The following is a 24223-nucleotide window of genomic DNA, read 5'->3' on the forward strand; positions in this document are numbered from 1 at the left end:
TTCACCAAAATTGGTCAGAAGTTTTATGGAGATGATCTCAAGGCGAAGTTAGAACATGGGCCTTTCTGGGTCAAAAACTAGGTCAAGGAGTCACTTAGTGCGTTTTAAAAATTGAGCATGGTGTCCGCTGTTTTTTGTGAAGACAACATGCAAAATATTATGTGTCAATGCGGCATGTGGGGGTATTCGTCACGTCTGTGACAAAGCTCTAGTTCTCAACTGTTTTGATACAGCTAAATCTTGGTTGTATGTTGTGTTAAACGTTTCTGATTCTTGCAATTAACATTAAATTGGAATTAAATATACAAACTCATATAAACAAAATTTATCATAATTTGTATATTAAATAGTTTTTTAACCAGGTTTTCCGAAGAAAAAAACTGGTTATTAGATTGGCAAATGTCGGCGGGCGGGCTGAACAAGCTTGTCCGCGCCATAACTTTGTGGTTCATTGTCAGATTTTAAAATCATTTGGCACATTTGTTCACCATCATTAGAGGGTGTGTCCCGAGTAAGAATTACGTCAATATCTCCAAGGTCAAGGTCACGCTTTGAGTTCAAAGATAAAAAATGGCCATAAATGAGCTTGTCCGGGCCATAACTATGTCATTCATTGTGAGATTTTAAAATCATTTGGCACATTTGTTCACCATCATGGGACGGTGTGTCGCAAGAAAGAATTACGTCAATACTTCAAAGGACAAGGTCGCCACGACTAAAAATAGATTTATTTTGAAACAAAGGGGGTTAATTATTCAATCAGTTTAGTTTAAGTTGTCTCCCTTTATCAGATTTTTTTTCACATTGAAAACCTGGTTTTGTGACAATTTTGTCCCTTGTATTTTAATAAATTATACATTTCAGAAGCTAGAAACCGTGTTTAAAAATTGTTTCTTACATTTATCTGATCCAAATTTTTTAACTTTTGTGTTTTTCAGACTGGTTTCATAAAATCATTTTCCCACAATGCCACAGGATTCATGACTGGTTTCAATCATGTGGAGCGAACAATGAAGAGTCTGTACGTGCGTCGACTGTTCCTGTGGCCTCGATTTCAAGCCAATGTTCAAGAAGCAATGGATAAACACAAGGTAACAACTGCTTGCATATTTGCAATAATTCTCAAGGGTGAATACATTTTAAACAATCAAGTTATGGTACTCATTATATTTTGTGAAACCTTGCTGATTAGCTAGTATGTCATTGGTTAAGTAATTTATAACAATAAATTTACAATTAATTGAAATCTTAATAGGATTTCTCTTTTTCTTTGCATTTGTTGTTCAGATAGATGTGGTAAAGCACAAAGGTTTGCTGGAGTGGGGTTGGAATGGTATAACATAGTTTTTCCCCACCTCTCAATTCCCCTGTGGTGTTGATATACCCTCTCAGCACAGGCAGCATGCTATCTGAGAAGTGTCGTGGCTTGAGCCTATTGACCAACCTTTAGGGGCAGGACAGTGAGGGAAGGGAGAAGCCAAAAGAAGCAGGAAGTATCACTCTGCTATTTAACTTCCAGTATATATGAGACTCATTCTGGGAAGAATGGGCATAATGCATGTGAGTAAAGTGTTGTCCCAGATTAATGTGTGCGGTCCCCACAAGCTAATCAGGGATGACACTTTCTGCCTAGACTAGTTTTTTTCTCATAAGAGACTACCTTTAAACTGAAAATACCATAACAGCGAAATCCCTGATTAGCCTGGGCTGAATGCACAGGCTAATGTTGTACAACACTTAAGGCACATGCATTAAGCCCAGTTTTCTCATAATTATGCTCATAGGTTTCCCTAACATTTCCCTAAGATTGTGTTTCACCCATTCAGATCGATGTAGTTGAGATCCACGTACCTCTCACAGCATTTAGTCTCACCCATTCAGATCGATGTAGTTGGGATCCACGTACCTCTCACAGCATTTAGTTTCACCCATTCAGATCGATGTAGTTGAGATCCACGTTCCTCTCACAGACAGCATGGTGGCCTGCCAGGCTGCACTACTGGACCTCATCAACGCCTGCGTGAAGGAGCTCAAGAGATACACCACCGCCGTAAGTGCATCCAATTGGTTGTGACTGTTACCGTTAGTTACTTTTTAAATCAGAAATCCTTCATTAGTTTAAACAGTTATTGTCCCCTACCGGTGAAACCGGAGGGTACTTATGGTTTGCGCTCTGTCCGTCTGTCAGTTTGTCTGTCAGTCACACTTTTCTGGATCCTGCAATAACTTTAAAAGTTCTTCATATTTTTTTATGAAACTTAAAACGTGGATAGATGGCAATATGGAGATTATGCATGGCATTTCATTTTGTTCCTACGTCAATAATTACGGTTGCTATGGCAACAAATATATTTTTAAAATCTGACAATGGTGGAGTTTCCCCGGTAGGGGACCATATTGCTTGGCAATCTCTTGTTTATTTCAGATTCTTGTACCATACTTTTTGTTTACCAACATGATAATTTATTGCAACATTTGACTTTCCACTGCTTTTCTTGTAGATTGACACAGAGGAAATCACAGTTGAAAACGCAATCTCAAAATCCTTTGAGCAGATCATTCGGCTGCAACTGGACCCTGTGTGGCACCAGCTTGGAGCAAAGTCAAGACAGCTCGTGTCTGATATCAAAACACTCAGGCTCATACTCAGGTATATTGCTTAGATCCTTGCCATTAAGGCATAAAATTGATAGTTACAGAAGTTATTAAAAACAACAACATGATCATCAGCTGAATACATAAAATTCATGACTCAGTTGCTATTCCTGACATAATTTTAGAATGAAAATAAGTTTGCAGTATTATTGTTAATTGGTCAATATAAGCCTCTTTAAGGTTGTGGCTGCTGCCCCCATTGTTCAGTGCCCGCACATCAGAACCCCAATATTGTTTTTCATGCCTGCCGATTATCTTTCAAATTAAAGCATTTTATCACCACAAGGTTGTCAGACTTTGAGTAACTTGGCTGTCTTATTTTCCAGGCACCTCACTCAGTATGACTGTGTCACCTTCTACAACATGGTCAACTCTGTGAAGTAAGTCAGCAGGGTTGTGACAGAAAGTGCAAAGAATGTTGAATGTATGTGTCAATATGACTGTGTCACCTTCTATAACGTGATCAACTCTGTTAAGTAAGTCAGCAGGGTTGTGACAGAAAGTGCAAAGAATGTTGAATGTATGTGTCAATATGACTGTGTCACCTTCTATAACGTGATCAACTCTGTTAAGTAAGTCAGCAGGGTTGTGACAGAAAGTGCAAAGATCGTTGAATGTATGTGTCAATATGAATGTGGCATTGTGTGTGTTAAAATTGTGTGGGTCTTATCGTTTAGAGTTACTAGGATGTTTTGGAAATGCATTTTTTTGGTTTATGATCTGATTTCTGTACATCACAATATGGTTTGTGCATCATGTAATATAAATTGATAATTTGTTATGTTTATCTGCAAATACCTGAATAGAAAAACAAAATGTTTTTTTTATTTATTTTCTACATACTGTTTTTCCATGGGTATTAGTTGCACTTGAGTATAGGATGCATTCCCGTAGTTCGAACATTTTTTAGCTTTGGCCAAAGTAATGACTGGAATGAAAGATGCATAAAAGATGCAAATATAACTACCTGGTGGAATATCAAAGTTATTATTAAGGTTAAATAAATCAAAACTATTTTCTAGTATGAATTTTTATATACCTTTATGTAAACTTTTTTACATACAAGTAATTCAATGAGCCATTTTCATATTGGATAAAAATAACTTGTGTATATGCAGAACCAGTGAGAAGCAGTTTGGACAGAACACAGGCTGGTTGTTTTTGGAGGCTGCAGATAACCTGTTTGTAGTATGTATGAGCTATTGTGTCAAGTTATAGCTTTCCAATAATAACCTGAGAGTTATACAGTATATGAGCATAGATATTGTTTTAGCCACATTTCGTTATTGTAGTACTAAAGCTTGTTTATTCATTGTCACAGTATTGTAATATAATAATGCCTGTTTGAGAGTCGGTGTCAGTGTAATGTTTGCATGTTATACAGGTTATTAATTCTAACCACAGGCAAGCTGTCAAGTTGTTTTGTTCCATTGTCAAGTACTTTCCATGGTCACAATGATTAAAATTTCATGCTAGAAGTAAAAATCATCTGGAAAGAGTGTCTGTTTTTCATCTTGCAATTCATATTTCCAATATAAAAATAGCTTCTTACGCCCCTCTTTCAACCTAGATTCTATGGCATTATGAACGCAAGTTGTTACATATTACAATATGCGAGGTCAGGGGTATTTTTGACAATATTTTGATGATTATTGTTCATTTTTCAATGTCAATTGGTAAATCGGTGAATAGATCCCTGTAAGAATTTCTCCCATGTTAATAAAACCCTGTAGCAGTGGTCTTTGTTTTCAGTGTGCCAGGTTACGTTTATATGGAGACCAAAGAAAAAACAAGAAGCCAAAACCGGAAGTGGACACATCAAAACCAGGTAATTATATATAAAAAGGGAAAAACTGTGAAGATATTAAGGAAAAAAATGCTCACAAATCTGGAAAACACTTTTAAAATATTGTCATGGCTAGTTACCAAATATTCTGACACCCACATTGTAAAGCCATGAAAGTCCTTATTGTTACTGGTACTTTACAGGTATTCTCTCACACACATGATAGCGACTGGCAGCCAGGGTCTTCCATGAACTGTTATATCTTTGTTACCCATGACAATGTCACTCCTGTTCTTGTTATAATTCTCCCATACATCCTCACCACTGTCCCTTACAGAGACGCCTCAGTTGGAGGTGTGTCCCAAGTGGACAGCCCTGGGGCAGGTGATGGAGGAGATAGCCTCCCACAACGCGCAGGCTGTCCGCGAACTTGGGCCTGGGCGTGTCCTTATTGCAGCAGAGGATGATCGCACATGTGCACAGATCAGAGAAGTAAGGGGAGTACTTTCTGGTGGTGTGGCTTCATCAGCACTTACCTGGTATAATTAGATCTATTTGACATTTTCTCATAGTACCCTTTATTATGATAGACATGGTTTTAAATGGTATTTAATTAAAAAAATAATGATTGGGGGTAAACTAATTTTAAGGCAAGAATCCTATTTGTACGGAGCATTGGTCAGCACCTGACATCAAACATACTTGAATTATCTATATCATAGCATTATTTCAATATGGTCCGGTAGGGTGGCATATAGCAGTTGAACTGTCCGTCAGTCAGTATGTCAATATGTGTGTATGTCAGTATGTGTGTATGTCAGTATGTGTGTATGTCTGTCCGTCCGGAAAAAAACGTTCGCCATAACTTTTGCATTATTGAAGATAGAAACTTGATATTTGGCATGCATGTGCATCTCACGGAGCTGCACATTTTGAGTGGTGAAAGGTGAAGGTCATCCTTCAAGGTAAATGTTTAATATATGGCGTCTGTCCATCCATCCAAAAACTTATTTCATGAAGCTGAACATTTTGTCCGTCTGAAAAACTTTAACATTGGCCATAACTTTTTCAATATTAAAGATAGCAACTTGAAATTTGTCATGCATGTGCATCTCACGGAGCTGCACATTTTGAGTGGTGAAAGGTGATGGTCAAGGTCATCCTTCAAGGTCAAATGTCAAATATATGGCGTCTGTCCGTCCGAAAACTTTAACATTAGCCATAACTTTTTATGCCCCTGGTAGGGTGGCATATAGCAGTTGAACTGTCTCAGTCAGTGTGTCTGTCCGTCCGTCCGAAAAAAAAACTTTAACATTGGCCATAACTTTTTAAATATTGAAGATAGCACCTTGATATTTGGCATGCATGTGTATCTCATGGAGCTGCACATTTTGAGTGGTAAAATTTCAAGGTGAACATCATCCTCCAAGGTCTAGGGTCGAAAAAACAAAGTCAAGGGAAGTAATATGCTTTAAATGGACATAGTTATCTGACCTGCCCACGTATATATTTTTGTTAAATAAAGCGGCGCAGTAGGCGGCATTGTGTTTCTGACAAATACATTGTGGTAAAAGGTCAGGGTCAAGGTCATCCTTTACGGTCTTTGGTAAAAAATACAGATTTAAGGGAAGTAATAAGCTTTAAAAAGGGAGAAAATTATTCAATATTGAACATAGCCACTTTATATATTTGGCATGCATGTGTATCTCATGGAGCTGCACATTTTGAGTGGTGAATCTAAAGTCACGGTAGTGGCTTTTAATTATTTGCTACTAAAAAATAGACATGTGTTACAGACAATTATTTTAAAGGGAAGTAATTTATATAATTATAAATCTCATATTATATATTTCCTTACCAAGAATTGAAGTTGTTTTCACAGGTACTGTACAGATTTATTATTTTGATTATTTATAACCCAAATGATTGATTTGTCAAAGTTTTTTTTTAAATGATATACATGTAATTATAATTTCTTTGATGTTCGTTACATACCTGTGAACTTATGTCCATAGATACATGATCAACTCCGGCTATGATCTCTTTAAAACCACAGGCCTTGGTTGTCAGTGATGTCTGACATGGTCATATTTGACTGTGAGACCCTCCCCACCCCCTCTCACCCCCGGTTGGATTGGACAAAATTCAAGGGAAGTAATAACCTTTAAAGGGAGATGATTTCTATACCTGCCAAATGATAAATATGAATTTTATTTAAATGGGGCACAGTAGGGGGCATTGTGTTTCTGACAAACACATCTCTTGTTCAATATTGAAGATAGCAACTTGATATTTGGCATGCATGTGTATCTCATGAAGCTGCACATTTTGAGTGGTGAAAGGTCAAGGTCATCCTTCAAGGTCAATGGTAAAAACAAATAAATAATAAAAGCGGCGTTCTCATGAAGCTGCAAATTGTGAGTGGTGGAAGTTCAAGGTCAAGGTCATCCTTCAAGGTCAAAGGTAAAAAAAAAAAAAATATATATATAAAGCGGCATTCTCATGAAGCTGCACATTGTGAGTGGTGGAAGTTCAAGGTCAAGGTCATCCTTCAAGGTCAAAGGTAAAAAAATAATTCAAAGCGGCGTTCTCATGAAGCTGCACATTTTGAGTGGTGGAAGTTCAAGGTCAAAGTCATCCTTCAAGGTCAAAGGTCAAAAGAAAAAAATTCAAAGCGGCGTTCTCATGAAGCTGCACATTTTAAGTGGTGGAAGTTCAAGGTGAAGGTCATCCTTCAAGGTTTAAGGTAAAAAAATTAATATTTCAAAGAGGCACAATAGGGGGCATTGTGTTTCTGACGAACACATCTCTTGTTTATTTTTATGTCTGAAAAAAAAAGCATTCATAAAAATTGTTCAAACTTCGTTTGTTTTCAGTATCTTTGTGATGGCAGTGAAAGTTTACTGGGCAGGCTGTATAATAAGTCTATAGCCAGCAAGGGAGAATACATTGAATATAGCAAGGTATGTTCAGGAAGCATTAAATAGGGCCTTGCAAGTTTTTTCATCAGCCCTATAGTAATCAAATTATCTGTCAAACTGTGAAATTGTCAATCTGTACACAATTTTCATGTTGTTATCCCCTGCCATAGGGGGAGGGATATTGTCATGGCGTTGTCCGTCCGTCCGTCTTTCCGTCTGTCCGTCTTTCCGTCCGTCCGGAGCCATATCTTGGAAGTGCTTTGGTGGCTTTCATTGAAACTTGGTATGAGAATATATATATGGATCAGAGGATGATGCACGCCAAATGACATTGTACACCATCTCTAATAATGGAGTTATGGCCCTTTGTATCTTGAAAAAATGATTTTTTGAGTGTCAAATATAACACTTTTGTGTCCAGAAGCATATTGGAGGGGGATATCAATTCAAAGAATTTGCTTGTTTTTTTTTCATAGTTTCAAAGCTATTAATTTTAAACTTCATTTATCAATAGATCCTAATCTGTCGTGCATAATTCTGCAATTCAATATTTTATTGATTTTCTTTTTTTTCACTCTAAAATTCAGAAAAAGCGTATTGCTAAGCAACAAAAGGTCTCAGATCAACAGACACTGACCCAGATGGAAGGGTCAAACCAGGCGACTGATGGGTCAGCTGATACTGTAAGGATATGTTATCAAGTTTTTAACTGTTACACATACATAGATTGTTGTCCCACGTTGGATAAATATCATAATAATTATTGTTTAGCAAGTCATAAAAATGATCTAACAAAGCGAATTAACAAGAACTAATATGTTAAAAAAAAATCAAGTTTAAAGCATAACTGTCATATTGTGTGAGGGGAAACACGTTATTAAGGAGATATCTTTCACAATAAAATAACATTATTTTCATAGAATTATAAATCTGAAATCATGAATGTTAACATGGCACATTGTATGTGGGATTTGATCATGAGGCCATTCTTCCCCTATTTCTGATTCAAGTAAGGAAGTTGTTACTCTCTTGTATAAGTGTCCTCACGTAACTTAGTGGTAAACATGCTTTCTCATTAGTGTAAGTTAGTAAATCAATTACCGAGATAAAACTGAAATACTGGTGAAAACTACAAACCCAACAAAACAAACATGTCTGTTTTCTTGTTACAACACTGTTCAGCGTGCTGGTACGCCCCCATGCTCCTCCCAGGAGGCCTATTTCACTCTGCTGCCGGAGCCTGTCACAGTGATACACCCCCTGCACGGCTGCTCGGACCCGTTCAGTCTGGTACGCACACTGGGCGAGGTGCAGCCAACTTACGTGGTCCTCTACGACCCAGATATGGAGTTTGTGAGGCAGTTAGAGGTAGGTCTGTGTCAGCCTCCCGTGGTCCTCTACGACCCAGATATGGAGTTTGTGAGGCAGTTAGAGGTAGGTCTGTGTCAGCCACTCTCTGAGGAAACTGGGTGTAATGCATGTGTGTAACGTATTGTCCCAGATTAGCCTGTGCAGACTTCATTGTCTAATCTGGGACGATACTTACAGCTTTTATGGATTTTTTATAGGAAATCTCTTTAAAAAAAAGTTCAGCTTAGGCAGAAAGTGTAGTCCCTGATTAGTCTGTGCAGACTACACAGGCTAATCTGGAACAACTTTGCTGGTGCTTTAAGCCCTGTTTTCCTAGAGTGAGGTTGTGTTCCTTTAAGATTCAGATATGTAGTTTGTTAAGGGTTCTGAGGTTGGTCTCTGTATTTATCCCCCTGATATGTTTTTGTTATTAAGCAAACTTTTGACATTTCTGAGCAATTACACTGAAACTTCAAATATGTCATCACCCGGAATTGTAGATGTGCAGTTTCCTTTTTTCTGATTTTTTATTTTCAACTAAGCTGACACAACGGTTGGGGTGTACTCTTCATGTTTATGACAAAGCTCAAGTTATAGAGCAAAAATCAACTATTGTTATGCTGTTAGAGAGAGTAATTCATACAGATTTGGTGGCCTGTCCACACACTAATACATGTGTTCAATACATGTTTGTAAAGTGTTGTTCTAGATTAGCCTGTGCAGTCCGCACAAGTTAATAAGAGACGACACTTTTTGCCTAAACTGGATTTTTACTTAAGAAGACTTCTTCAAACAAACAAAAAACACCTTAACACCTTAATAATCTGGGACATCAATTAACTCACATGCATTAAGACCAGTTTTCCCTGTCTATGTTAGGTCTACAGAGCCACCCATCCTGACAGACCCCTGCGTGTCTACTTCCTCATGTACGTAGGCTCAGTGGAGGAGCAGAGATATCTGACCAGCCTGCGCAAGGAGAAAGAGGCCTTCGAGTACCTGATCAGGGAAAAGGGGGTAACAATTACGTAATATTTGGGGCAAAAAAAACAGTCAAATTTGTGTATCAGGAGATACAAAGTTTTTCAACAAATGATGGATATTTTTAGCTCGGCTAAAACCCAAGGTATTGTCATAGCCAGCTTGTCGTCCGACGTCGCGTCGTGCTAAAACCTTAACATTTTGCTAAGGTTTTGAACATTGCCTCTAAAATCAAAGTGCTTCCACCAACAACTTTGAAACTTAATATGTAGCTGCACCTTGATGAGTTCTACATGCCACACCCTTTTTTGGGTTACTAGGTCAAAGGTCAAGGTCACTGTGACCTCTTAAAAAAATAAAATCTGACAAGCTTTTTTTCCCCCGCCATAGGCGGAGGGATATTGTTTTGGCGTTGTCCGTCCATCCGTCCGTCCGTCCTGAGCCATATCTTGGAAGTGCTTTGGGGATTTCATTGAAACTTGGTATGCGTACATATATGGATAACAGAATGATGCACGCCAAATGGCATTGTACACCATCCGTTAATAACGGAGTTATGGCCCTTTTTATCTTGAAAAAAAGCTTTTTGTGTGTCTGGAGCCATATCTTGGAAGTGCTTTGGCAGATTTCATTGAAACTTGTTATGAGTATATATATATATATATATATATATATATATATATTATATATTATAAGAAGATGATGCACGCCAAATGGCACTGTACACCATCTGTTAATAACGGAGATGGCCCTTTGTATCTTGAAGAAATGCTTTTTTTAGTGTCAAATATAACACTTTTGTGTCCAGAAGCATATTGGCGGGGGATATCAATTCAAAGAATTTGCTTGTATATATTCAAAACTGCACCCGCAGCCGAGTGTGGCACCCATTATGCGGTGCTCTTGTTATATCCGGATACTGTGCTTGTATTCAGATAGTCATAACCCATGTGAAAGCTGTGATAATTAAATGCTCAGGTAATTTGTTCCTATAATATCTCAGCAGATTATGAGACTGTTTGCACACTTTTAAAACAAACATTAGACAGAGTTGTTTTTCTTATCTAGCTTTATTGAAGACTTCATTAACACCTCAAAGGCTCAATACACTAAATAATGAGAGTGACTAAATGCAACATTTATATAAAAATAAATGAAACAATAAATGTTGTGAAAATGAGTCATCATCTTTTTAATTTGAAGAATACGATAATCATTCTTTTTTGTCAGATTTCTTTTACAATGCTCAGATAATTTCTATAAGGACATCTTGGACAATCCCTTACTGGTTAATATCTCAAAGACTAAATAATTAGTGAATTAGTAAAACAAAAAACAACAATGTTAACGCTGCAGAATTTGTAGCCAAATAATCATCAAACTTGCTAAAAACGTTTGTCTGAATGGTTTGCTCAGATAATTAATTTCTTGGTGAGATAAAGAACTGCGTTACCAGGTAAAATGTGGAAAACACTGTTTAACACATTAAGATATGCATACAAAATGTTAATGCTAGACATTTCAAACATGATTGAATCAGAGCTACTGATATTTTATTCCAGACCATGGTTATCCCAGAGGAAAGGGAGGGGAAGAATGATACTGACCAGGCAAGGGACACAACTCCTGCTAATGCCCCTGTGAACACTAGAAAAGGGGGACAATCCACAGATCCTGCAGTTAGTAAAGTAAGTACAAATGAACATGTATTGTCTGATATATATGTGAACATGCAAGATCTAATGTATTCTTACATCCTACAGTACCTTTATTATTAATTAAATATTACTATAATGTTTGATAAAGCTGGTTTGTTTAGCTTGGAATGCTTGTTATACACGAATTATGCTTGTGTTTAATGAGCACAACGTAATGAATTAATTGTGTATTTACGCATCCATCCTTAGACAACTGGCCGTTCACAGTTTTACCCTTAGATTTTAACAAAATTGCATTTTTAAAACATGTGCATACCAAAACACACCGTCAGATACTTGAATTATTCGGCCACAGAAAATATATCTACCTAACATTTATCATGCAGGTTTTAATTAATTCCATCCCACTGTCACAAGTATCAGCTCGAATATTGTTGGTTGGCATGGTTATACATCCAATATCATGGCCCAGATGTTTTAAGTGTTTATAAATTTATACCCTGGGTTAATCCTTGGATTTAAAAAGTGGATGAACTGATTTTGCAATATTTTGTTGAAATTTTGACAAATTTTATTAGATTGTGTTCTTACTTTCCTCTCACGCTTGACTCATTTTTTTATTTTAAAAGCTCCTGTAAAACAAATGATTGAATTTGGCATAGGGGTGTGGCCAAAGAACTAATTGCTCTTGCAACGAGAAAGGCTCATCCCAAACCTTAAGATGACCCTTACAACCCACCACCTCAATTGCTGTCATTAGAGCTGTAGAATTATATTGACAATCATATGCAATAGGGCAACAATGATGGATTCCTGAATGATCTGTTTGAAATCATTTATATTACCCACCAGTTTTTTCACCACAGACTCGAAGTAAAGTCTCTTCCTCCCCTGCAGGATTCTTTTGTTTCCTTACTTATGGAATTGCAAATACATGTCGATTTTTATGCCTCCGGTAGGGTGGCATATAGCATTTGAACTGACTGTCAGTCCGTCCGTCTGTCCAAAAACTTTAACATTGGCCATAACTTTTGCAATATTGAAGATAGCAACTTGGTATTTGGCATGCTGCACATTTTGAGTGGTGAAAGGTAAAGGTCATCCTTCAAGGTTAAAGGTAAATAAAACAAATCCAAGGGAAGTAACAAGCGTTAAAGGGAGATAATTTTAATATCATAAATACATACCTGCTATCCTTAGCTATACCTTTTCAAGGTGGGTTAGCTACTCCAGAAATCTTCAAGCGCCAGGAATCGGCCACCTCTCTAGCTGAAAACAGATCAGGTTAATCATAGTATAATGTAACCTAACCGGAAATCAAGAATCACAACTCATCATCCATTTCTGGAGAACGCCGAGACAGACCGTCTTTTTTCTTCTCCTGTGGAATTTGGTGTTTTCTTTCATTTCTGCGCGGTGTTTTGGGTTTCCGATTTGATAAATTACATAATTTGTCATTTCTGCTATATTCAGAAATCTTTTCTCTTTAAATTTCGTTGTAAATAGTATTAGTTTCAGATTTGCCGGGTCATTCTACGGGCTCGTGCACTTGTGCACGTGCTTTTCGTGGTTTAGTCAAAAAGTATTGACTATATTTTGTAAAGTTTATATACCGTGTTTAATGTTTTTATCCATCAAAATATTGTTTCTTGCTTAGATTCCTTTCTTTTTTCTATTTGAAGAAATTAGAATGAGTTTTCAACTACGTGGCGTTTGTGGTCACTTAAAAGCGTCGTGGGATAACCACAACACTTGTTTATAATGCACTTTATGTACGGTTGACCATAAATGTTCTATTTGTAGTTCATGGGACGACGACATTTGGCAAAAAGCAATATGTCGCAGAACGTTTTTGAGCAGGAAACCACCAGATGAACCTTCACCAGATGGTTAATGCCCGGTGACTTTACAGACGTCAGATGATATATTGCAGCATCAGTCACCGGGTTTCAGGCAAGATGGCGATCGTAATTTACCATTGGAAAGTCGATCAACATCAGACCATATGGCGACAACCGTCAGCCGGTCTTTGCCTGATGACATTGGTCAAGGACATCGACCAATGCCAGACCAATTGGCACCCGCCATACGGTCATTATCCGGTGACAACGATGGTCATGTCATGACAGGTACATCATTGGGTAACGTTGACCGGTCAGGTCACTGGTCCAGAGCACCGAGGACCGGTCACCGGTCCAAGGCACCGGTCCGGGCACCGGTCCAAGGCACCGGGGACCGGTCTGGTCACCAGTCCAACCCACCGGTCACCGGTCATCTGTGACTGATGACCGGTCCGGTCACCGGTCCGTACTACCGGTCACCGGTCAATACTACCGGTCACCGGGCAAGGGGTACCGGTCACCAAACACCGGTCAACATGCACTGATCATTAACCGGTCAACAGTTGCCAGTCACTGTTAAACGACCATAAACAGACGTTCTCCTTCATCGGACTATTCCACTTCTTCGTCGTCGAATGCATATTCGTCGTCGACTAGTTCCGACTATAGAGGTAGACGTCGGACACGCTTTTATTCACCGAGCAGTCCTCATTCCCGGCATCGTTATGATCATTATCGATCATCTCGATCATCACGGAAAAGATATTCGAGGAGACGTCATTCCCGTCGTAGCCGTTCTAGCTCTCGGCATCACAGGAATAAAGGTCGTAGACAAGCTTCACGGAAGCATTGTCCCTCCGACTTTCATGACTGGTCACATAACTATCCTATTTCTGATTGTAATGTCTTCATACCCTATGCACCAGCTTCCATTGTGATGTCAACACATGTGTCAGTGACTGATCCGATTTCACAGCCCTTCACTTCTGGTGTTCATCTCACCACAACGGCTGTTTTGTCTGCACCGAGGGTATCTTCTTCTATTCCTAGTCGGATACCCCCGGCTGCTACTCCGTCTATGCGTGACACATGGGTTAAAAATTCCTTTGGACAATATGTACCTGTCACTTCTGATTATTCACCGTCTTTTTTCCGGTTTTAATTATCAGTGTGTCGACCTTGCGGATAGTCATTCTTCGTTACCAGAGAATCATCATTTGGTGCAGGATAATCCTCCTATCATTCCTACCACTTTTTCTATGGATTCTTTGCACACCTCTGGCGTTGTTGACAGTGAGCATGAATCGGATGCAGATAATGATACTGATCAGTATTTAGCACCCATTCATCAGATATACGAGCTCATTTTCAAGACTCTTGGCGAAGAGTATTGTTCTCGACCTGTGGAGGTGTCTGCTAATTCGACCATCTCGGTCACTGAGCAGTTGGTTCGTACATTTGATCCTAACAGGGTTACTAAGGCGAGTTCCCGCCTTGATACACGTCTTCCGATTGGTGCTTCAGTTTTATCTGTGTTTCAGTCGTTGGAATCAATCAATAAAACGATTCCTAAACGAGGAGAGATATTCAGAGTACCTAAAGATTTCTCCGAACCAAAAACTCAGGAACGTACTCGAATCTATAAGCCTCCAGTACCTGATCCGAATTCTGGTTAAGATTTCTCTCAATTACCGATTCAGGATCCTGACATGAATAAACTATTGCTAACCATACCTAGTTCTCCAACATCGGTTTCGGTTCCTTCTTCCATCTTAGAACAATGGAAAGGAAGTGAGAGAAGAGCGTTAGGTCTATCTAACCAATTAGACTTAATGCTAGCAACTAATGTGAAACCATTATTATTCGTCAGACATTAATGTTCGTTTTCGTCATTCGACCGATGGACGAATTCAAGATCCTAACGAACAATCATGTCCAATATTTGAAACAAATAAGACTGAATTACCGTAGGCATGAGGCATTTAAATCCAGCGTAATCCACGCATATACACAGGGCTCGAAATTAACACTCGCACACTCGCAAAATGCGAGAAAAAAAGATTGCAAGGTAAGTTATAAGTCACTAGTATTGTTTGCAAGTAAAGAAATAGTGAAAAAAACGAGTTATATTGCTAAATGCGTTCGACGGCGTGAACGCTAAAACGTAGGTCAATTATTTGAACGTCAGAATACCCATATGCGGAAGCGCGCACCTTGTTTGTAGACTGGTATACTTATAGTACAGATACCCGGATGGTATTGATACAAAGAACATGAAACAGTCGACTATTCACACTCAAGTTAAATCCGGTTTTGACACAAAGGGGTGTACATTATACAGTGTACTGACATTTCCTGTAAATCGCGAATGCAATAGGGCTGTATCGAATGCGTCGACTTCGTTTAGGTATAATAGTGTTTATTAGCGCTAATTGTTAACAACTTCATTACCCATTGTGTGTATTGTGTTTTTCAGGGGTGTTGCAGATTATACAGCCAACACGCGGCGAATCCGGATTATAGACAATACTATTAAACGCAATTAAAATATGACGATGTGTGATCAACACCTGACTGAAATATATTCTGCGCTTTTATTACAAATTAATAAAGAACATATTGATTGGTGTTTGGTTGTCCGTGATTGTAATGGAAAAAGACTGATTGGCAATTGGCTTCGTTGTTTAAAACACTCGTTAACGGCTATTCAGTCCCACTTATCCGCTAATCATAACAAAGAACGTGTCAATGACATAAAATAATAAGGGACAGTTACTATCACCTGAAATAACAGACTTGTTAAATGGCATATGCCAAACAAGGCCCACCTCCTGCAAGTGACTACCAAGTGTCACCCTTCTTTCCCCAGCACGATTTTTTCGAAACCGCGTATTACATGTATTACAAACATTACAAACAAATCGGACGCGTTTTTTTCAAAACCAGAAATGGACGAATTTAAGTGCTGACGAAATAGTCATTTAAAAAAAAAAGACGAAATTTCGTGCTGACCAAAATAAATGGTTTCACAGTATCTTGCGCTTTGTTTGTGATTGGTCAGATTCAGTTCCGGATGAACTTCGGGATTTATTGATACATTTATCCCGAACGACATTGAACCTTTCACATAATGCTGCTTCTTCAATGTCGGAGATGTTAAGGATTCGTAGAGATCTTATCCTTTCATCTTTACCTAAAGATTTTCTATAAGAGCCACGTATGAATTCGCTCAGGGCAGCACCTCTCTCATCAGGATTTCTTTTCGGTGGAAAGATACAAGAAGCACTCCCAGCTGATAAAGATGATCAACTTCATGCTTCTCTTGCAAGAAATAACTCTGGACAACGTCATGGGGCCCCTAAGCGACCGGCTTCTAGACCACCGGCAGGTCCAGTAGTTAAGAAGGATAAGAGGACTTATGTTTTCTCTAAAAAACCTTCCTGGAATCCTCGGTCAGGTTCAAATAGATCTACTCCAAGTAACAGACCATCTTTTTCTCAGAGGTCCTCTGTTAGAAACCCTGCTAAAAAGAAAAAAATCTCAGCTAGATAAGAGGAATTCCGAACCTCCTGTCGGCAGGGGCGGGCCTCCTTATCAGCCCTAAGAAGCAACCCTTTCTACCACCTTCTCCGCCTATGCCGGAAATACCAGTAGGAGCCAGACTTCCTCATTTTTCAAATCGATGGCTTCAAATAACTTCGGACGCTTGGGTTCATTCTCTTGTTGCAAAAGGCCTGACTATTCAATTCGAGAACAGAACTCCTCTTTCACGCGTCCCCATAGAACTGGTATCTCATCATCCACATATTCCAGAGTCCATTCGTGTTCTTCTGGAAAAACAGGCGGTAGAAAGGGTACAAGATCCATATTCTCCAGGATTTTACAGTCGTCTTTTTCTTGTTCAAAAGAAAAATGGTTCCTGGAGACCAGTAATAGACTTAAAAGCCTTCAACATGTATCTACTCAAACCAACTTTCAAAATGGAGACTCCGTCGTTCATACGGGACTCCATCAAACCCCTGCACTGGAGGGTGTCCTTGGACTTGGAAGATGCATACTTCCATGTTCCTATACATCCCAACTACCGGAAGTACCTGCGATTTGCCTTTCAAGGCCAGGTCTACCAGTTCATAGCGATACCATTTGGGTTGACAACGGCTCCACTAGTCTTTACCAAACTAATGGCTGCGGTCGGAGCACACCTCCGGGTGCGAGGTAACCTTCTTCTCCAATATTTCGACGACTGGCTGTTACACCAGCTCGATCGTCAATTGCTTCTGCATCACCTAGAATTCTCTTGGAAGGAACTCCTATCCGTAGGACTCCTAAATGCGGACAAGTCAGATCTCATTCCCTCTCAAGATTTCACTTTGGTGGGAATGATTTTTTTTGACTCAAGTCAATCGGGTCAGAGTTTCACGTCAACGTATATCAGACCTTCTGCTGAAAGTCAAATGGGTTTTGTCCCAATCTCATATAACAGCTCAAGAATTCTTCTCTCTGAACGGTATCCTGAGCTCAGTAGCAGGCTTTGTGCAGTTGGGTCGTCTGTTCCTTCGTCCTCTTCAGCCTTACCTCTCAGCGTGTTGGAAATGGTCTCCGTACAATCTGTTTACAAAGATTCCACTTTGTCCAGAATTAGTACCTCATCTTCAGTAGTGGCTAGACGAGAACAATCACTTGGCAGGAGTACCCCTTCTTCCTCCGCAACCTTCTTTATTTCTAATTACGGATGCGAGCAATGAAGGATGGGGTGCTCATCTGGAACCACTCAGTCTTATAATTTCAAGGTGGTGGTCTCATCAGGAGTCACAGCTACATATCAACAATCTAGAAATGCGAGCAGTTTTTCTAGCAGTATCTCATTTCCAGTCACGTCTTCGAGACGCGTGTGTGATGGTGTCAACAGACAACACGTCAGTTGTGACTTACATACAGGCACAGGGGGGAACACATTCTCACTCCCTGTATCTGGAAACCAAGGAATTACTTGTTCTTTGCAAGACGCTCAATATTTCTCTTCTGGCCAAATATATTCCAGGTCGCCTCAACGCCCTGGCTAATGGGTTGTCTCGAAAACACCAGTTACTACCATCAGAGTAGACACTTCATCAAGAAGTGACAAATCAGATCTTTCTCATTTTCGGTTATCCTCTGGTCGACCTATTTGCGACCAGACACAACCACAGGCTTCCACTGTATGTGAGTCCAGTATACGATCCAGCAGCGTGGGCAGTAGACGCGCTTTCGTTCGATTGGGACCAACTGGACGCCTACGCCTATCCCCCACCCATTCTGATTCCCCAAATATTGGCGAAAATCAGGGTGAGTGCGTGTCGCATACTTCTAATTGATCCTTGGTGGCCCAGGAGAGCTTGGTTAAACGATCTTCTCAGTCTCCTGTACGATTATCCCAGGAAACTCCCTTACAGGTCAGATCTTCTGTCTCAAAGAGGCAGACTACATGCGGTTACAGCAATGTTCCACTTACACGTTTGGCCATTATCATGCAATCACTGCAGAAGAAACGATGTTCTGTCACGGCTTCAACCCTCGTTGCTTCTGAAAGGAGGAAGTCCACCAAAGCAGTCTATGATGCTCACTGGAAACTCTTCTCTAATGGGTGTATTCGAGGGAAGATTGATCCCCTCAATCCCTCTGCTAGACGTATAGCAGATTTTCTCATCTATCTTTTTGATGATAAGAAACTTTCTCTTAGCTCCATCAAAGGATACAGATCTATGATTTCGCATACCTTGGCCTTTACTAAGTAATCACAAGTATGTGCTGATCCAGCTGTTTCGGAACTTATTCGAGCTATGGAACTCAAACGTCTCGTTTCTCGTACACTTGCACCTAAATTGGATTTAGCTTGTATGTTAGGTTCGCTTATCAAGGCTCCCTTTGAACCTCTTGACCAGGCTTCTATACAGTTACTAACTTGGAAAACCGTGTTTCTGCTTACTATGGCTTCAGCCAAACGTAGAAGTGAAATTCATGCTCTGTCTATCGAGGATGGTCATCTTCGTTTTGATTCCTCAGATGGATCTGTTACTTTGTTAAGTCAACCAGGATTCCTTGCTAAAAATCAATTCCCCTCTATGGCTTCTAAACCTTTCAAAGTTTCAAGTCTTTCTAGGACTTGTGGACATGATGATGATGAGAGAATTCTTTGTCCAGTCAGGGCTTTGAAGATCTATATCAAAAGAGTTAAGTCTTTTGGGGGTTCTCGTAAGATACTTTTCATTCCATTAAAAGGGGGATGTGTCTGCGGCTTCTATTTCTTGCTGGGTAGCCTCGACCATAAGGAAGGCTTACTCTTCTCTGTCATCTAGAGATTTATCCCTGTTTAAGATTAGACCACATGAATTAAGAGCTCTTTCGGCTTCGTGGGCGTATATTAATAATGTTCCACTTTCGGAAGTGCTAAAAGCTGCCTTCTGGGGGCATCCGACCACTTTTTCCTCATTCTATCTTCGTTCTCTTGAGTGTCAACAAGACAATTTACATATGTTGGGTCCTCTTGTTGTGGCTCAAACTGTAGTTTCTTCCATGGCGTAATGTGCTGGCGCTATCCGGAAATAAGTACAATACTGCACTAACGAAGATTACATGAGGACATTGTTCTACTATCTCTGGCTGAAAAACCTGTTATGGGTTTTGCTGTGATGGGAAAATATATAAGAACCTTCCCGCCTAAGCTAAAAAATCAGCTAGGGATAGCAGGTATGTATTTATGATATTAAAACATTTTTTTTAAATAAAATTCATTTTAATTATTAAATACTTACCTGCTATCGGTAAGTCCCACCTCCCTCCCCGCTCATCGTTTAATATGTTCATAATAAAGTTAAAAAAGGAAGATGAGTTGCGGTTCTTGATTTCCGGTTAGGCTACATTATACTATGATTAACCTGATCTGTTTTTAGCTAGAGAGGTGGCCGATTCCCGGCGCTTGAAGATTTTTGGAGTAGCTAACCCACCTTGAAAAGGTATAGCTAGGGATAGCAGGTAAGTATTTAATAATTAAAATAAATTTTATTTTAGAAAAATTGTTTCTATTTATCATTTCGCAGGTACAGATCATTTTTACAAGGGAAGTAAAAGAATTTTTTTAAAGGGCTATAATCATAAAAAAAATCATAGGGGCGCAGTTAGGGGCATTGTGTTTCTGACAAACACATCTCTTGTTTTAGGATTACAAATGTATCGGCACATTTGCAGCAAACTTTCTCATACCATAAGGAAAGAAAATGTGTAATTGGTTTTGAAGCTAGACTATTCAATTGAAAAATCTTAAAGAATAACTGTGTAGTTGTAAACCCATATACATTTACATGCATATCTATCTTGGAATAGACCAACAAACTTAAAATGTCAATAATTTTGTTTATTTTTAAACAAATTAATCACATTTTTCTTAATAAGTATATATTAGTGTATATAAATAACTTAAAATAAGTATATCTCTGCCTTCTTCTTCCTTTCAGGTTATTGTAGATATGAGAGAGTTTCGTAGTGAATTACCATCTCTCATACACCGTCGTGGCATTGAGATAGAGCCAGTAACACTTGAGGTACTGCATTATTTTTTCTTATTGCAAAGGTGCTTTATCTTTTTTTCTGATTAGCTTTTCAATAAAAAGGCAACCAATCTACTTGCAGCTGCATCGGCATCCGAGCTATGTTTAGGTGTTTTGGCAAGCCAGGAAATAAACTTGTGCATTTATAAGAAGTTACAGTAAAACTTGCAACTGCGCTGTGACTTAAGCAATAAGGTGCTTTATAACTACAAACATCTGTCTATTCCGAGTATAAAAATTCAATAAACATTTATTAAGAATGACACAGCCTAACTTGCTTAATAAGCCTATAGCTGCAAATAAGAATACAAACAAGAGGGCCATGATGGCCCTGAATCGCTCACCTGACTCATTAAGATCAGATGAAAACTATGACCTCTATTGTCTACACAATGTTTTTCTATGATTTGACCTAGTGACCTAGTTCCTGACTCTAGATGACCCAAATACAATCCCAATCCAGATTTCATCAAGATAAACATTCTGACCACAGTTCATAAATATTGGATGAAAACTGTGACCTCTATTGTCAACACAAGGTTTTTCTATTTATTTGACCTAGATTTTTACCCCAGATGACCCAAATACAATCCCACCCAGATTTCATCAAGAATTCTGACCAAATTTCATAAAGGTTGGATGAAAACTGTGATCTCTAATGTCTACACAAGGTTTTTCTATTATTTGACCTAGTGACCTAGTTTTTGACCCCAGATGACCCAAATAAAATCCCAACCCAGATTTCATCAAGATAAACATTCTGACCAAATTTCATAAAGATTGGATGAAAACTGTGACCTCTATTGTCTACAGAAGGTTGTTCTTTTATTTAACCTAGTGACCTTGTTTTTGACCCCAGATGACCCAAATACAATCCCAAACCGGATTTCATCAAGATAAACATTTTGACCAAATTTCATCAAGATTGGATGCAAACTGTGACCTCTACTGTCTACACAAACAAATTGTTGACGGACGGAGGCACGGACAAACGCAGGCACGCACAACGGACGCCGGACATCACACGATCACATAAGCTCACTGTGTCACTTCATGACAGGTGACCTAAAAATATGTGTCGGAGATAAACATGAACAGTTGTGGTTAAAATCCCATAGAAACAAGGGCTGTTTGTAAAACATGCATGCCCCCCTATAGTCTATAGGTTATAGGTAAAAGATGTTCAACTTTGTGAAGAAAGCATGAAACTTTGTATATAGCCATTTTAAGGTATGCTGAATTTAATAAGATGTGAGGACACGCGATTGGATAACTCTCTATGCCCTAAAATGAGGCACCAAAAGGGGGCCTATTTTTCATTTTTTATTTTTGAGCAACAGGATAGAAAACAAAAACAATACATATTTTTTCATTTACTATTATTTCTTTATCTTAAAATGTATCAATATTTAATATATCAAACATTTTTATACTAAGAACAAAGTAAATTTACAAAAATGAGGCCCCAAAAGGGGAAAAATCTAAAATAATGGTTTACATAGACATTTAATGCTTAAAAATGCCCACTTATTGAGCTTACATATAATATTTAACTAAATTGATCTTAATAAATGTCCTACAACTTTTTAAATCCCAAACTAAACAATTCCTACCCCAAAATTAATGAGGCCCCTAATGGGGAACACTTAAGTAATGCAAATAATACAAATAATGTTGAATCACTGGACAAATAAAAAATCTTAAAATAATTTATCATTTTAGCATTATTAATATCTCATAACAAGAATTACATATTTAATTATTAAGGTTAAAGCCATATATGAGGCCCTACATGGGAATATACTAATAATTGTTTAGTGTATATCAGCTTCAATACTGAGTATGAGTAAAATGAGAACATGATTAAGCCAAACAATACCTAATATTATTTTTTTTCATAACTATTCATAAACTTCAGTTCATATCAAATGCATGATATAACATATAATAATTATGTTTCAATTACAAGCAAACTAACTAACAAATGAACTTGATAAAGTCTAAACAACTTCAGTGTTGAATATGTTATCTTAATTCGGTTAGGTTCTTGTAATATTTGATATTAGTAATTGTCTCCTAAAGAATGATAATTCAATAGTCTGTTCATGTATGGTTAATGCATAATTATACACAACTAAAATGATAAGTAGATTAAAACTCGGAATGAGGCCCTATTATTGGGTTATCATGTATGCCGGTATTATCTAAACATATCATGAAATGTATTATAGATAATTCAATTAGTTCTATACAGCAGTAATTTATTTTTGCAAATATTGGATAAGAGCTAAAACTCGGTTATTACTACTAAATGATATTGTACTGGTATTCATATCATATAAACCTATTTATAATAGAGTGTATACTTAAATATATCTAATACTTTTGGTATATACTCGTATTATGCAAGTATCTTATTCTCTTACGCAAAGGCCTTCACAATGGCACAACTGTGCACCGAGTAAATTTGCCTTGATGCATTTACATCTACCAGAGCAGGTGTTTTTACAGTTGCATTTGATAAGCTCTCTACAACTCAGAAGAGAACTCCAAAATGGGACCCACATGTCATTGTTCTTGATCCATCCCAAGTCACTAGGATTAGGCAACTCAGGTTTCGCAATCATGGCTTGACCCCAAACGTGACGTGCTTGATACACTGCCCTATTAACATGCTGGACAAGTGCGCATCTGGTAGGTGGAATGTTTTCAATCTGTCTATTTCCTTGAGAAAAGAGATGCTTCCTAGCTTCATTTACAGATGCATGGGATGAGGTTTTGCTGTACAATAAGATTATGTTTCCTTCCACAACTTTGAAATCATCATCTGTCACTGAAAGTAAGGGACTTGGCAACCGTTTAAATACTGGAAAAAGATGAGGGAGCGTAATGAATAGCGTGAATGCAGAGACGGTATCGCATCCTGACAATGCATGAAGAAATAAAAGACCAAACAAAACATCTTTGCCAAGACGAGTGGCTATCAAATGAGCTGGTATGTACCTGAAAGGTTTTGCGTGTTCAAATGCTAACCACAGTTCACAATTTTCAAACTGACTGATGGTGTAAATCGTTACCACTAAGACATCTGTGTCAGTTGCATGAAGCATTACTCGCTTGTAGCCTTGTTTATACCCATCCACAGCATGCAAAATCATACGAGAATCAGCTTCCTCATGATTGCAAGGCTGGATATTGCTGATATCTGGTTCCACTGGCTCAGTGCTGGTGTTAGCAACTAAAACATTCTCTCTAAAAGTGGTCAGAACCACCTTCCCTGGTGGTGTTTTCAAAAGACTAATTTGTGTTGCCAGAAACTCGTTAAGTGTTGTTTTGTTTTCATCAACCCTTAAGAATGATTTCCAGTTAGCAGGAATTCGAGTCGATCCGTTTACTCTGATTTTATCACCTGTCCCTCGACTGTGTCTAGTATGTACTTTGAGGCTGT

At 38.5% G+C, this 24223-nt stretch overlaps 1 protein-coding gene across 3 annotated transcripts in view; it reads left to right on the plus strand.

The window, feature by feature from the left end:
• The window catches only part of LOC127861879 (DNA repair endonuclease XPF-like), a 64394-nt gene that overhangs the window by 26056 nt on the left and 14115 nt on the right, over positions 1–24223 (plus strand). For all 3 annotated transcript variants that reach the window (XM_052400591.1, XM_052400592.1, XM_052400590.1), the window contains exons 7-19: positions 939–1091; positions 1937–2050; positions 2502–2650; positions 2982–3035; positions 3774–3843; positions 4408–4483; positions 4779–4933; positions 7318–7404; positions 7950–8045; positions 8545–8730; positions 9592–9729; positions 11256–11381; positions 20683–20769. In XM_052400591.1, coding sequence (XP_052256551.1) covers positions 939–1091; positions 1937–2050; positions 2502–2650; positions 2982–3035; positions 3774–3843; positions 4408–4483; positions 4779–4933; positions 7318–7404; positions 7950–8045; positions 8545–8730; positions 9592–9729; positions 11256–11381; positions 20683–20769 — 1491 coding nt within the window. The remainder of the gene's footprint in view (positions 1–938; positions 1092–1936; positions 2051–2501; positions 2651–2981; positions 3036–3773; positions 3844–4407; positions 4484–4778; positions 4934–7317; positions 7405–7949; positions 8046–8544; positions 8731–9591; positions 9730–11255; positions 11382–20682; positions 20770–24223) is intronic.

The sequence above is a fragment of the Dreissena polymorpha genome, chromosome 16, assembly GCF_020536995.1.
Source record: "Dreissena polymorpha isolate Duluth1 chromosome 16, UMN_Dpol_1.0, whole genome shotgun sequence".
NCBI classification, from domain to species: Eukaryota; Metazoa; Mollusca; class Bivalvia; order Myida; family Dreissenidae; genus Dreissena; species Dreissena polymorpha.